Source organism: Rousettus aegyptiacus, unplaced genomic scaffold (assembly GCF_014176215.1).
Source record: "Rousettus aegyptiacus isolate mRouAeg1 unplaced genomic scaffold, mRouAeg1.p scaffold_m13_p_2, whole genome shotgun sequence".
NCBI lineage: Eukaryota > Metazoa > Chordata > Mammalia > Chiroptera > Pteropodidae > Rousettus > Rousettus aegyptiacus.
Window position 1 is genome coordinate 90,068,290 of NW_023416295.1, and position 15,467 is coordinate 90,083,756.

The 15,467-nt window shown below is 35.2% G+C and overlaps 1 protein-coding gene across 7 annotated transcripts in view; it reads right to left on the reverse strand.

The window, feature by feature from the left end:
- The window catches only part of IWS1 (interacts with SUPT6H, CTD assembly factor 1), a 41,405-nt gene that overhangs the window by 19,619 nt on the left and 6,319 nt on the right, over nt 1-15,467 (reverse strand). For 6 of the 7 annotated variants that reach the window (XR_004955988.1, XM_036237994.1, XM_036237993.1 and 3 more), the window contains exon 3: nt 187-1,255. Coding sequence is in view for 6 of the 7 variants with exons in the window: in XM_036237994.1 (XP_036093887.1) it covers nt 187-1,255 (1,069 nt within the window). In the remaining variant the exon portion in view is untranslated. Of the gene's footprint in view, nt 1-186; nt 1,256-12,994; nt 13,047-15,467 lie in introns of those variants that run through there. The other variant, XM_036237998.1, reaches the window with a different exon arrangement.

Below are 15,467 nucleotides of genomic sequence, written 5' to 3' on the forward strand. Positions count from 1 at the left end.
GACTTAAGAAATGCTGTTAGAACTCAAAACAAATTTAATATTGAGATTAGCCCATGAAAATCTGGGAAACCAGTATCCTGGTGATATTTTAGAATATCAAATTCAACGAGAGACTATAGATTTAACATTCCAGAAAAAGACACAGAAAGTAAAACTATGGAAAAACAGCCCCAAACAATTTCTTACACGCTTTCTCTTCTTCACTATCAGAAAGCACAGCAGCTTTTCGCTTTGCTACTTTCTCCTCTTCCCCCTCTTTTTCCTCATCTTCATCACTGTCAAGTTTTGGCCTTTTGGGTTCTTCCTCCTCGCTGTCAGAACTGTGAAACCTTTTCTTGTCTATATGGCTATCTGAATGGAAGGAGTCATTCTGTATTTCTGTATCTTCTCCCTTATTCTCCCCATCACTGTCATCATCTGACTCTGGCTTCTGTTTGTGTCTGGAGGCACCCTCAGTTTCTGAATCACTGGCAGGTCCCTTCCGAGGCTCCTCACTCTCAGAGTCACTGACTCGAGGTTTGGGAAGCTCCTCATTTTCAGAATCACTGGCCTGGTTCCTTCGGGGATCCTCACATTCCGAATCACTAATTCGGGGTTTGGGAAGCTCTTCATTTTCAGAGTCACTGGCGTGGTGTCTTGGTGGGTCCTCACTCTCTGAGTCACTGATACGGGGTCTGGGAAGTTCCTCATTTTCAGAGTCACTGGCCTGAGTCCTCTGAGGCTCCTCACTCTCAGAGTCACTGATCTGAGGTTTAGGAAGCTCCTCACTTTCTGAATCACTAATTCGAGGTTTGGGAAGCTCCTCGTTTTCAGAGTCACTGGCTTGGTGCCTTGAAGGTTCCTCACTCTCAGAATCACTGATCTGAGGTTTTAGAGCATCCTCTGTTTCAGAGTCACTGGCAGCACTTTTTGGGGGTTCTTCAATTTCTGAATCACTGGCAGGATGCTTTCTAACATCTTCGTTTTCTGAGTCACTGGCATGCCCATTAAGAAGTTCTTCATTTTCAGAGTCACTAACAGGTAATTTCCTGGTCTCCTCACTCTCAGAGTCGCTCCCATGGTGATTGATATCCTCATTTTCAGAATCACTTGCAGGAGGTTCTCCATGTTCTTCAGATTCAGAGTCACTGTCCTTTTGCCTTTGAAGCTCTTCACTTTCAGAGTCACTAGCATTAAGATTTAAGGGGTCATCATTCTCAGAGTCTGTCACATGATGTCTTTTGTTGAGACCATCTTCTCGATCACTAGGTTCATTCTGAAAAACAAAAGGAGAAAAAATTAGGAAAGTGCAGGAAAATTTTTGGTAGTGAAATGTTAAAAATTTTCAACGATTTTTTAAAAAAATGTAGGAACATGCATACTTAAATGCAGAATTCTTGCCCTTTACCTATATAGAAACATCCCACTTTAAAGAAGGCCATCTGTGAAATGGCTAACATACGTTCGATCCCATATATAGGAAACTTATATTTTGAAGAGTTAAATAATAATAATAATAAAGAATAAGAATGAAAGCCCAACCTTCTCACATAATTCTAACTCCCAAACATATTTTTCAAAGAAATACAAGCAAACAGGTATCCGAGGTCTTTTAAAAAGTTTTATAAGGCTAAAATTATTTTAAGGAAAAGAACTTTATTTAAAAGGTCAAATAACATATAGGGAACATTGTCCCAAGAGAATCTAAACAAAGAAGAGGTATAGCTAACATTTACTAAGTACTTAACGAGAGCCAGATACCATGTTAGGCTCTTTCCTATTGGTTTACTCCTCACAATAGTATTTTCATGGTAAGAAAATCGAGGTTTGGAGCAGTCTTGGTTATACATCTAGTAACCCAGGTAGAAAAATTTTAAGTTTTAAGGAAAACATGACTAATCTAACTATACCAATGAAAAATGAAGTAAACTGAAAACATATATAAACTTATTACATGTATTTTATAGCTATATTTTTTAAAATGCAGAAAAAAACATATAAAATTAAAACTACAAACACACTAACAACAAAGTGTTTTAGGATCTGGGGAATTTTTTCCCTATCTAGCATCTGAACTTTCAATAATATAGTGATAACATTCTGGTTTAAAAAATGAAAGTACTGCTCTGGGCTGCCTAGTTCTAACTTATATGAAAGATAAAAAAGCTTGTATCTAACAAACAAACAAACAAATAAAAGTGAAGTGTTAAAAATTTACTAGGCCAAATATTTCTCTTTAGAATATATGACTGACATTACATGAACTTACAACAGATCAATTTCCATGGTGGAAAAAAAAGTCTTTAATAATGCATATGCCTACCAACTGTGCTATAAAATAATTAAGTGACAGGAGAATCCAGTAACAAGAGAAATGGCATGAAATGTTTTCACAACACTGATACTTTAACTTGCCCCAGGTTCATTTAAAGACTAAGTATGCTGTGTCTGCAACTTCAAGAAGAGTATAAAAAGTTATAAAATAAGCTTCAAAAGCAAAAGTTTGAAGGTTTTTTTTCATTCCACATTTTGTTACCACCCTGACAGCATAGCATTACACAGAAAGAGTAAAAATTGCTACACGTATTCATCCAAATATAACATGTTCAGGAGAAAAGTTTCTAAAATCATAACTTTTCAAATTTACCAAAGGCATTTTTCTTTTATTATCACTAGGCTCTTGGCACAGCATTAGATATCCTGTCAGTCATACATACTACTCTCCCACTAAACCTGGCATTTATCTATTAAATATGATATTAGAAGAAAAAAATAACATAGTATCTTGTGATACAGTACAAAACTAAATGTTTACTTTTAGCAATACTTCATAATTTAATTCTTTTATGTTTTAAAAGAATGCAGATAAAAGTAATAACTGTCTAGAATATGAGCTCTAAGGCAAGCAGGCATTATTTTGGTCTGTTTTCTTCACTGAGGTATCTTCAGAGCACAGAATGGTATCTGCTACATACACATGCAAATAAGAATTTGTTTAATGACTAACAGAGGAGTTAGGTGGGAATAATATGGAGTGAGGAATAATGAATTCAACAAGCATTTGTCTACTGTCTACTACGTGCAAGGTGCTAGGAATCAAGGTTGAACACATCTCAGTACTGGACCTTCAGGATTTGTCTAATGAGGAGCCAGCCAAATATAATGTAATAATATAGTGTACTAATATGCACTATTATGAAGGTATGGCATGATTAATTTGAAAGCCTATGTGAGACTGAAATATAAAAGTTACGTAGACAACAGGTCTTTGCAAATAATCTGTGATGACTGAGTTAAGACATTAACTAGATTACTAAGAGGAGGAGACATAAAGATACCAGTAGAGGTAACTAAAGTGGGAGGCAAAAATAAAATTGTAACTGGCTTTTGGAATGACATACCCATGACATAACTCTAACAGGCTGTTTGTGTGTACAATTTATATTAATTGCAAACAACATTTAGTTGCAACAGAAACCATCTATGACTAGCCCCAGAAAAAAGAACCATCTTCAAAGAACCAGAATCAAAGAGAGATGAAAGACTCAGAGAGGTAGGAATACCAAGGCAACTCAGACAACTTAGAACAGGGAAATCAAGGATCTTTTCACTAGTGCGCCACCAATAACATGAGTCAGCTCTAACTATACTAAATTTCACCGTCTAGGATCTAAAATTTAAATTCTCAGGAGAGATAAACTAATGGGCTACAGCAATATTGGATGCCATGACTCAATGAATCAATGGGTTTCATACAGCCAGAGTAGGAGCACAGCAGTGGGAGCCACTCTCAAAAAAGAGAGATCATGAACTGGGAGCAGGCATACCAAAATTACCTACTATACTCTACCCTGGATTTCCTGACACATGGTGTATACATTCCAAAACGAACAACCATTATAAGGATATTACATATGATAATGATTAAAGCCTTATGAATTTGTCATTTTTTAAGGAGTTTCATTAAAACTTGACTATCTCAGAGTATTTAAAGTTACAGAATGCACTTAGGCAATGACATCACAAGATCTGGGAAAAGAATATCTTAAAAATTACAAAAGCTTATACGTTATCAAAACAATATTCAAAATTTTAGGGCTGGTTTCAGGAATGAGTTTAACTGAAACTTAAAAAAACCCAAAATATAGATTTTTAAGTCAGATATGAATACAACTCAATAGTAGAAATGGCGTTTAAATGCGATTTTCTTAATAATGTAAAAAAAAAAAAAATCCCCTAATTTTAACTATTGTAGAAATTGAGCACTCTGATGGTTCTTAAAGGCTTTAGAAATGTCTATAACAAATCATACCTCCCTCTTGCAATCATTCACACTGTAGTTACAAATAACGACTGGTTATCCATAATGAACAATCTGGTCATTTATCTCAGCACACAAATATGTACTGTTGTAATCACACTCATTATGTATTAGGGCTACAATTTAACTGACATTATAAGTTACAAAGTAAGTAATAGAACTGCCCTAAAGCAAATACCGCTTTGTAAATTTCATAGTAGCATATGAATGTCAAGTAGAAATCCTTAAGAACCAAACAACTCAGAACATTTGTTTATTCCTTATCCATCAGTAGAGGACTGCTGAACTTGCATACTAACCTACAATTATAAATTGATAAACAATCCAACACTAAGTCACACTGTAGATTCCATGAGGAAATATCTTTAGGAACATGTTCAAAAACATGTTTCACTGGACCTGGGAGCCAGAAGATACAGCTGAAATCCTCATGTGGAGTTTACCAATATATACTGGCTTAATTAGCAAATGAAAGAATCTGACAAATCCAGAAAAAAAAAAAATACTGTTAATCTAGAATAGCTCCTGGAGTGCTACAGGGTTTGACCCTGAGAAACCCCAATTTTACAGCAAGCATACATATAACAAAATGAAGCTACATACCATACTTTGTCAAGAGCTAGTTGATCTTAGAACTGGACAGTTAAAAACAAAAGCATTCTTGATGAGAGTATTGGGGAAAAAATTGTACACAAAGCCTCAGCCGACTGACTACCTCTCCAGGCTTATTCCTGACTTCTCACCAATATCAACCTCATGCACTGCACCAGCAGTTCCTAAACCTCAGTGTGCGTAAGAATCATCTTCCTCAAGCAATCTTTGGCGAAAAACATATTTTCCTGCTTCTCACCTCCAGATATTAATCCAGTAAATCTGGGGAAGGGGCTCAAAGGATATGCATTTTGACGTATAATTGAAGTGATTTTCACTACTTCAGAAGTTCTGCTCCAGACACATGGAACTACTAAATTCACTATGATACCTCCATGCCTTTACAAATGTTGTTCTCTTGGCCTAGAATATCTTTCCCCCACAGTGTCCTTTGCATTACCTCATAACTGGACCAAAATATCCTCTTCTTGAAGCCTCTTCCATCTTTCCATCTAGGTAGAATGGACTTTGTGCAACATAATGTGATAGTTAGAAAGAACTGAGGTCCAAACCCCAGCTTGGCCACTTTCTACTGCGTGATCTAGAGAAATTTTCTTAATTTCTCAAAGCTTCAATGTCCTCAATCTGATGGAGTTAGGAATAATATCTATATGTTAAGAGTGCTGTTTGAAGGACCAAATGCATGTAAAGTCGCGAAGTGCCTGTGAGCATTCAATAAATGTTATTAACCATTCATAACAAAATATCTTGATTACAAAACATTCACCCTTTAAGACTCAACTCAAATACACCATCTGTGAAAGCTGAGCTGGTTAGTCATTCCTTCCTTCGTATCCTCATACTGCCGAATATTTATCGTTTCCTTTTTTATGCTCACCACACCTCATTTGTGCATTTTATTGTCCTGGACCTAAGGGTGGCTCTGGCTCCTCACCAAAGGGAGCACCTGTGAATGTGAGGAGCCAATTTTAGCTTTCAGTGACTGGAGAGAATAAGTTACTAGCATTTCATTTAATGCTTGGGAATCAAGACACTAAATGTTCTACAATATTCACACCTGCCCCCAAATGCTCACAGCTGACTTACTCTGAATTCCTTGCTTAGGAAAAGCACTAGACTGCTTTATGTGCAGGGATGGCCACAGACAGGACCCACACATAGGTAGTAGACTAAATGAGATAAAAAGAGCCCAAAGGGTCCAAGAGAAATTGTGGTAATAGACAAGTAAAGCATTCTGGTTTCTTCTGGGACGTCAACTGGGGAACATGGAGAGGTTTGACCAATTAGTAAAAGAGATAAAAATGAAGCCAAATGAAGACTTCTGGTATGACAGCCTGAAAAGTTCCAATGACTTGCTGTGCATTGAAATTGTTTAAAAGTATTTAAAAGCTTCTGGAAATGCAAGCGAAGAGCAAATAAAGAAACATCTACCCAAGATCTTCAAAAATTTGGTAAGAGAAACAAGAATCTCTGGTATTTGAACCAAGACCACTCCCACCCTCTAGCCTCACAGCTCAGTGGCAGAGACTCTTTTCTAGACTGCTACAGCCAATAACACAGGGTATCCCCTTTCTCCAGCTCCCAGGTGGAAGGCTTTCTTCCCAGGAAGAACAGGACACCAGCATTTCTCATCCTGCTTCCAGCTACCTGATGCTGAAGCTAAGTTCCAGGCAACTGCAATCGAGAGGTGAAGGATCTCATTTTTTAATCAGCCCTCAATCATGGAAAGGAAAGAAGGCTCCTCTACCTTGGATGCAGCATACTGAGAATACTTGAGTAAGCCCTTGTGTCAACTTGTGAGACAAGTGGTCCCATGCTAGGAAAGGTAAGCTGCAAGCACCTCAGGTTGCTACCCAATCCCTACCCCGCAGTGAGAACTCAGCTTCTAGAGCTGGGGTTTTACTAAGAGAGACGCTTTCCATTGCCTACCACCAGTTTCAGAGCCCAAAGAAGAAAGTGACTTCATTTGCAACCAAGCCTGGGGAATTGCAGGCTAAGGCACTCTGAAGAATACCGGAAGTTGTGGTGGAAGGCCTTTGTGAGGAGATTCAAGTTAAACTGTAGGTCAGCTAGTTTAGTTTGCAGGAGAGAATCAGAGAATAAGTCAGATGGGAGGAGCCATCTGGGGTCCAAACAAGTATCAAACACAGACACCAGAAACTTTCCCTCAAAGAAGCAAGAATCTGACTGGGTAAGCTTGTTGAGAAAATTCTGCCACAGAGCAATGGGGAGCCTGAAAGCAGTGGGATAACATATTCAAAGTAGTCAAAGAAAAAAAAATCTGTCAACCAAGAATTCATTTTCCAAAGAGACTACCTTTCAGACGAGATCGGGCGCGTTCAGGGTGGTATGGCCATAGACCAAAAAGACTAGCTTTCAAAAACAAATATTAAATAAAAAAGAAATAAAGCTTTCCTGAATAATCAAAACATGAGAGAATCTGTCTACTACAAGAAATAAAGGAAGTTCTGCACAGGCTGAAAGCAAGTGACCTCTTAGAGTAATTCAAACCCACATGAAAAAACAATGAGCACCAGTAAAGGTTAAGTAATTACAAGACATAGTATAAATGCATATTTTCCCCTTTCTTATTTTAACCGGTTTAAACAGCAGTTGCACCAAGTAATATATATATACTGCAGAGTTGGGCTTGTAATATATATGAAATGTAGTGTATGTATAACGTGTCTTCTGATAGCACTACAAAGGAGGTGTGTGGTAGTAAACCTATATTAAGCTAAAGAAATGACTTCAGATAATAGAGTAAAATAATAAAATACTGTTATATTTGTAACATTAATAGATGCAGTATGTGTAACAATAATATAAAAAGGGGGAAAGAGAGTAAAGCTACAGAGGAGTAGCATTTCTAATTAAGCTCCTATAAATTTGAAGCTGTTTCTGTTAAGATATATGTGGTAAACCCTTGAACAACCGCTAAAAAAAATTAGCCCAAAAAGCAGAGTAAAAATATTATTAAAGAAATTAAAATGCCCAAAAGCATTAAAAAGAACTACAACTACAATAATTAATTAATAGATACACAACAGGAAAAGATGTAAAGTGTGACATGAAGGACAAAATGTGGGGAGGTGTAAAATAAAAATGTAGAGGTTTAGTATACATTGGAAGTCATTTTCAGCTTATGGTATGTTATATAAACCTCATGGTAATCCACAAAGCAAAAACTGATGATACACAAAAAGTAAAAAGAAAGGAATCTAAGCATACCACTACAGAAAATAACAAAGGAAGAGAACAAGAAGGAATAAAGGACTTACAAAATAGCCAGAAAATAAGCAAAATGGCAATAGTAAGTCAATACCTATCAATAATTATTATAAATGTAAATGGATTATATTCTCTAAAAGACATAGAGTAGATGAATGAATTTAAAAAATCAAATCAGACAGATACATGCAAAAAATAAAAATGGACGACCTTTTTACGCCATGTACAAGCACAGACTCAAAATGGAATATTGCGACTGGCAATTTCTTTTCTGCTACATCTCCTCGGGCAAGGGAAGCAAAAGAAAAAATCAACGAATGGGACTACATCAAACTAAAGTTTTTGCACAGCAAAGTAAATTATCAACAAAAAAGACAATCTACTGAATCGGAGAAGATATTCTTGCTTATGATACATTTGACAAGGAGTTAATAACCAGAACATATAAAGACCGCATACAACTCAACAACAAAAAAAATAAACCAAACAATCCAATTATAAAATGGGTAGAAGAACTGAATATATATATCTCCAAAGAGAAAATACAAATATGGCCAACAGACATGAAAAGACGCTCAAGGTAATTATCCGAGAAATGCAAATTAAAACCACAATGAGCTATCATGTCACACCTGTCAGAATAGCTATCATCAATAAATTAAAAAAACAAAACAAAACAAAACAAAAAAACAAAAAAAACAAGTGTTAGTGAGGGTGTGGAGAAAAGGGAACCCTCACATATTATTGGTGGGGTTGCAAACTGGTACAGCCACTATGGAAAACCGTCTGAAGGTGCCTCAAAAAATTAAAAATGGATCTACCTTTTGACTCAGTAGTTGCATTTCTGGGTATTTACCCAAAGAAAACCAAAACAATGAATCATAGAGATCTATGCACCCCTATGGTCACTGCAGCACTAGTCACAACAGCCAAAATATGAAGCAACCTAAATGCTCATCAACAGATGATTGGATAAAAAGGTTATGGTTCATATATACAATGGAATATTACGCAGCCTTAAAAAAATCTGAAATCCTACTATTTGCAATGACATAGATGGACTTATAGATTATTATGCTGAGTGAAATAAGTCAGAGAAAGATAAATACCATATGATTTCATTTATCTGCAGAACCCAAGGAACAAAAAGAACTAATTGAAAACAGACTCATAAATACAGAGAACATGGTGACAGCCAGAAGGGAGGGAGGTTGAAGGGCTGGGAAAAAGGGGTGAAAGGTTAAAAAAAATACAAATTAGTAGTTGATAGATGGTCACAGGGATGGGGAGCATGGCATAAAGAATGCAGTTAGCAGTCATATAATGGCTATGTGGAAAGCCAGAGGGAAGACAGAGTAATCGGGGGTATCATTTCATAAACTATATAAATATTTTAACTAATGTCCCATATACTTAAAACTAATAATAAACTAAAATGCTAAAAACAAACAAACAAATCATATCCATATGCTGTCTACTAGATTCACTTCTGCATTAAGGACACACAGACTGAAAGTGAAGGAATAGGAAAAGATATTCTATACAAACAGAAACCAAAAGAAAAAGGAGTAGCTATATTTATATCAGAAAAAATAGACTTTAAGACAAAAACTGTAATGAGAGACAAAGACAACATTATATAATGATAAAGGAATTAATCCAACAAGGTGCTAATTAACATTTATAAGTATTTATGTACCTGACACTGGGGCACCTATATATAGAAAGCAAATATTAAAAGACCTGAAGGAAGAAATAAGACAGCAATACAATAATAAAAGGAGACTTCAATACTCCACTTTCAATAATTAATAGACAACCCAGACAGCAAATCAAAAGGTGGTAATGGACTTAAAACTACACTTTTGACCAGATGGACTTAACATTTACAGGACACTCCAGCCGAGAGCAGCAGAATATATATTCTTCTCAAACACACACGAAACATTCTCCAGGACAGATCATATGTTAGGCCACAAAACAAGTCTTAACTAAGAAGACTGAAACCATATTAAGCATCTTTTCTGACAATAATGGCATGAAACTAGGTATCAATTGCAAGAAGAAAACTGGAAAAATTAAAGAAATATGTGGAGATTAAACAACATGCTGCTAAACAACCAATGGGCCAAAGAAGAAATGAAAATATATCCCGAGACATGAAAATGTAAATATGACATGCCAAAAGAATAGATGCAGCAAAAGCAGATCTAACAGGGAGGTTTATAGCAATAAATGCCCGCATCAAGAAAAAAGAAAGATCTCAAACGACCCCACTTTACACCTCAACGAACAAGAGAAAACAACAACAAAGCCCAATGTTAGTAAAAGGAAGAAAATAACAAAGATCAGAAAGTAATAAATGAAAGAGAGACTAAAAAGACAATAGGAAAGATCAATAAAAGTGCTGGTTTTCTGAAAAGCTTAAATAGACAAACCAAGAAAAAAAGATAGAAGACTCAAATAAAATAAGTGAAAGAGAAGCCATTACAACTGACACCACACAAAAACAAAAAACCATAAAAGACTAAGAACAATTATACTCCAACAAATTGGACAACAAAAAAGAAATGAATAAATTATTAGAAACGTACAACCTACCAAGACTGAATCATGAGGAAATAGAAAATCTGAACAGACTAATTACTAGAAATGAGATTGAATCAGACATTAAAAACCTCCCAATAAGAAAACAGATGGCTTCATAGGCAAATTCTACCATTTAAAGAAGAATACCAATCCATCTCAAACTCTTCCAAAAAAACTGAAGAGGAAAGGACACATTCTAACTCATTTTATGAGGCCAGCATTACCCTAATATCAAAACCACAGAAGGACATGTCAAGAAAAAAAAATTACAAGCCAACAACCCTGATGAATATAGATGCAAAAGTCTTCAACAAAATATTAGCAAACCTAATTTAATAATACATTAAAAGGCTCATACATCATTGTCTAAAGGGCTTTATCTCAGGGATGCAAGGATGGTTCAACCTCCACAAATCAATGTGATATACACTACATTAATCAAATATAAGATTAAAATCATATGGTCACCTCAACAGATGCATAAAAAGCATTTGAGAAAATTCAATATCCATTTGCTATAAAAACCTCAACAAAATGAAGGTCATATCTGACCAGCCCAAAGCTAATATACTACACGATGAAAAGGTGAAAGCTTTTCTTTCAAGACCTAGACAAGGATGCTTATTCTCGCTACTTTTATTTAACATAGTCTGGAAGTCCTAGTTAGAGCTATTAGGCAAGAAAAATAAATAAAAGACTTCCAAATCAGAAAGGAAAAAGTACAACTGTCATCATTTGCAGATGCCATATTACATATAGAAAACTTTAAAGACTACCTACCAACTGTTAGGATAAACGAATTCAGTACAGTTGCAGGATACAAAAATCAGTTGTTTCTACACACTAACAACTATTAGAAAGAGAAATTAAAAAAAAAAAATCTCATTTACAATTGCACCCAAAAGAATATTTCTTAGGAATAAATTTAACCAAGAAGGTGAAAGATCTGTATACTGGAAACTGTTAGTATGTTGAGGAAAGAAACTGAAGACACAAGTAAATGGAAAGATATTCCAACCTCATGAATTGGAAAAATATTGTTAACATGTCCACATTACCTGGCAATCTACAGATGCAGTGCAATCCCTATCAAAATTCCAATGGCATTTTCCACAGAAATAAAACAAACAATTCCCAAATTTGCATGGAACCACAAAAGACCCTGACTAGCTGAAGTGATCTTGAGAAAGAACAAAATCTATGGCATCACTCCTCCTGATTTTACAAAGCTATAATAACCAAAAAAGTATGGCACTGTCATAAAAACAGACACAAAAATCAATGGAAAGAAACAACTCAGAAATTAAGTCTATACATATATGGTTAATTTATGACAAAGGAGGCAAGAATAAAAAAATGAGAAAAGTAGTCTCTTCAATAAAAGGTGCTGGGAAAAACGAAGAGCTACATAGAATGGAACGGGACCTTTCCCCATCTTATACCATATAGAAAGATTAATTTGAAATGGACTGAAAATTTTAATTTATAACCTGACGCTATAAAACTCCTAGAACATAGTGCGTAAACTCCTTGATATTGATCTTGGCAATAATTTTTTTTTGGATTAAACACCAACAGCAAAGGCAATAAAAGCAATAAACAAGTGGGACTACATCAAACTAAAAAGCTTCTGCACGACAAAGAAAATCATCAACGAAATGAAAAGGTAACCTAATGAATGAGAGAAATAGCTGCAAATAATATATCTGATAAGGGGTTCATAATCGAAATACACAAAAAACTCATATAAAATACCAAAAAATAAAAATCTACTTTTAAAATGGGCATAGGAACTGAGTAGATATTTTCCCAAAGAAGACATACAAATAGCCAACAGGTAACATGAAAAGGTCCTCAACATCAGCAACCATCAGAGAAATGCAATCCAAAACCACAATGAAATAGTATCACCTCAAACCTGTTAAGAATGAATGCCATCAAAAAGACAAGAGATAAAGTGTTAGTGAAGATGTGGAGAAATGAGAACCCTTGCACACTATCAGTGGGAATGTAAACTGGTACAGCCACTATGAGAAACAGCATAGAAGTTCCTCAAAAAATTCAAAATAGAACTACCGTATGACCCAGCAATCCTGTTTGTGGGTAAATATCCAAATGAAATGAAAACAGGGTATTGAAGAGATATCTGTATTCCCATGTTTACTGCAGCATTATTCACTACAGACAAGATATGGAAAATAAGATAGGTGTCCATCAACAGATGAACAGAAAAAAGGAGTCTCCAACCCCCAGACCACATACCAGTACAGGAGGTGAGCAGCAGGAGAGTGAGCGAAGCTTCATCTGTATTTGCAGCCACTCCCCAGCGCTAGCATTGCCACCTCAGCTTCGTCTCAGATCATCAGGCATTTTCACAGGAGCACTGGTCCCTAGTGTCAAAGAGGTTGGTGACCACTGGGTAAGATGTGGTATACATATACAATGGAATATTATTCAGTCACAAGAAAGAAGAAAACCTTACCTATTGCAAAAAAATGGATGGACCCTGAGGGCTTTATGTTAAGTGGAATAAACCAGACAGAGTAAGAGAAACACTGCATGGTATCACTTATATGTAGAATCCAAAAAAGAAGTCAAATTCAGAGAAACAGAATACAAAATTTGTTGTCAGGGACTAGAGTATGAGGGAAATAGGGAGGGGCTGGTAAAAGAGTACAAACTTTCAGCCGTAATATGAATAAGGTTCCAGGATCTACTGTATAACATGGTGGCTATATTATATAAATGAAATTTGCTAAGAAAACAGAGCTTAAATGTTTTCACACATGCACACAAAAAGATAAATATGTGAAGTGATAAATATATTGATTAACCAGAAAGGAAGAGTTCTTTCATGATGATATATATCAAATCATCACAATGTACACTTCAAATATCTAAGTACCTTATAACCTTATTTGTTAATTATATCTCAGTAAAGCTGAAAACAACATTACATATGTGTGCCATGTCCTCCCCTTGGGAAAAGATCTGAACCTCTAATAGGACTGAGTATCCCAAAAGGCACAATGGTTATGGCCCAATTTGTCTAGTTAAAGATTTAATAACTAAGTTGAATTATTCTAAGTTATTTAAAGATTCTTATTTTCTAATAATAATAATAAAAAAAATTGACCTCAAAAAAAAAATTAAATGCTACATTAGAAAATATTCACTTCATGACAAAGAAAGCAATAAAGAACAGTTGAACAACAACAACAAAAAAACATGAGCCATATGAAAACACAAAGTAAAATTACACTCTAATTCTATCAATAACATTACACATGAATGAGCTCAATAAGCCAATCAGGAAACAGAGGTTGGATTAAAAAACATGACCCAACTATATACTGACTACAGGAGACACACATTTGATTCAAAGACAGAATAAACATTCTTCTCAAGTGCATATGGAACCTTCTCCAGGATGGACCATGTGCTAGACCATAAAACAAACCTCAATAAATGTAAAAAGACAGAAATAATATAAACTATGTTCTGAGGCCATAATGAAGTAAATTAGAATAGGAAAAATGGGTACAATCTTAATATAAAAATCATAATGGAATTCCACTAAGCATTAGAAAAATAACATACTTTAAATTTTACAAAGAAATGCATTTGTACACTGAAAATTGTTGTACACTGTCATTGTTGACAGAAATTAAAGACCTAAATAGACAACCCATATTCATGGATCAATGGACCTATGCTGTAAAGATGATAACATTCATCAAACTAATCTACAAATTCAGGGTGATCCCTACCAGAATTCCAGCTAACTTCTCTGCAGAAATTGACAAACTAAAATATATATGTAACTGAAAGGGACACAGAACAGACAACACAATCTTGGAAAAAAGGACTCACACTTCTTAACATCAAAATATATTCAGGCACTGTGGTACAGGCACAAGAAGACACGCAGATATGAATGGATTAGAACTGAAAGTCCAGAAATAAATCCATACATCTTATGGTCAAATGAATTTTGACTAGGATGCCAAGACCTTCCAATGAAGCAACTGGATAGCCATATGAAAAAGAATTTAACTAGGTACTTATCTCAATGCATACATAAAAATTAACTCAAAAATGAATTGAAGACCTAAATATAAGAGCTAAACCTGTAAAACTCCTAAAATAAAAGAGGGGTAAATCTTCATGACTAAATTTGGCAAAGGATTGTTAGAAATGCCATTAAAAGCACAAGTGACAAAAGAAAAAAATGGATAAATTGGACTTCGTTAAAATTAAAAACTTGAGTGCTGTAAACATCAACAAAGTGAAAAGACAACTCACATAATGGGAGAAAGTATTTGCAAATCAGTGATCTAGGGACCTGTATCTAGACTATTTTTAAAAATTCTTACAACTCAAAAACACAAAAGACAAGCAAATTAAAAAATGAATGATCTAAATGGACATTGCTCCAATAGACAAATGGCCAATAAGTACATAAAAAGATACTCAACATCATTGCTCAACATGGAAATGCAAATCAAAACCACAATGAGATACCACTTCGAACCCACTAAAATGTCTATGATCAAAGTCAGGTATTAACAAGAGTTGGCAAGGATATGGTAAAATCAGAACCATCATACATTGCTAGTGGCAATGCAAAAATGGTGCAGCCACAGTGGAAAAAGTCTGGCTGTTCCTCAAACAATCAAGCAGTTATCATATGACCTAGCAATTCCACTCCTAGGAACACACCCAAAAGAAATAA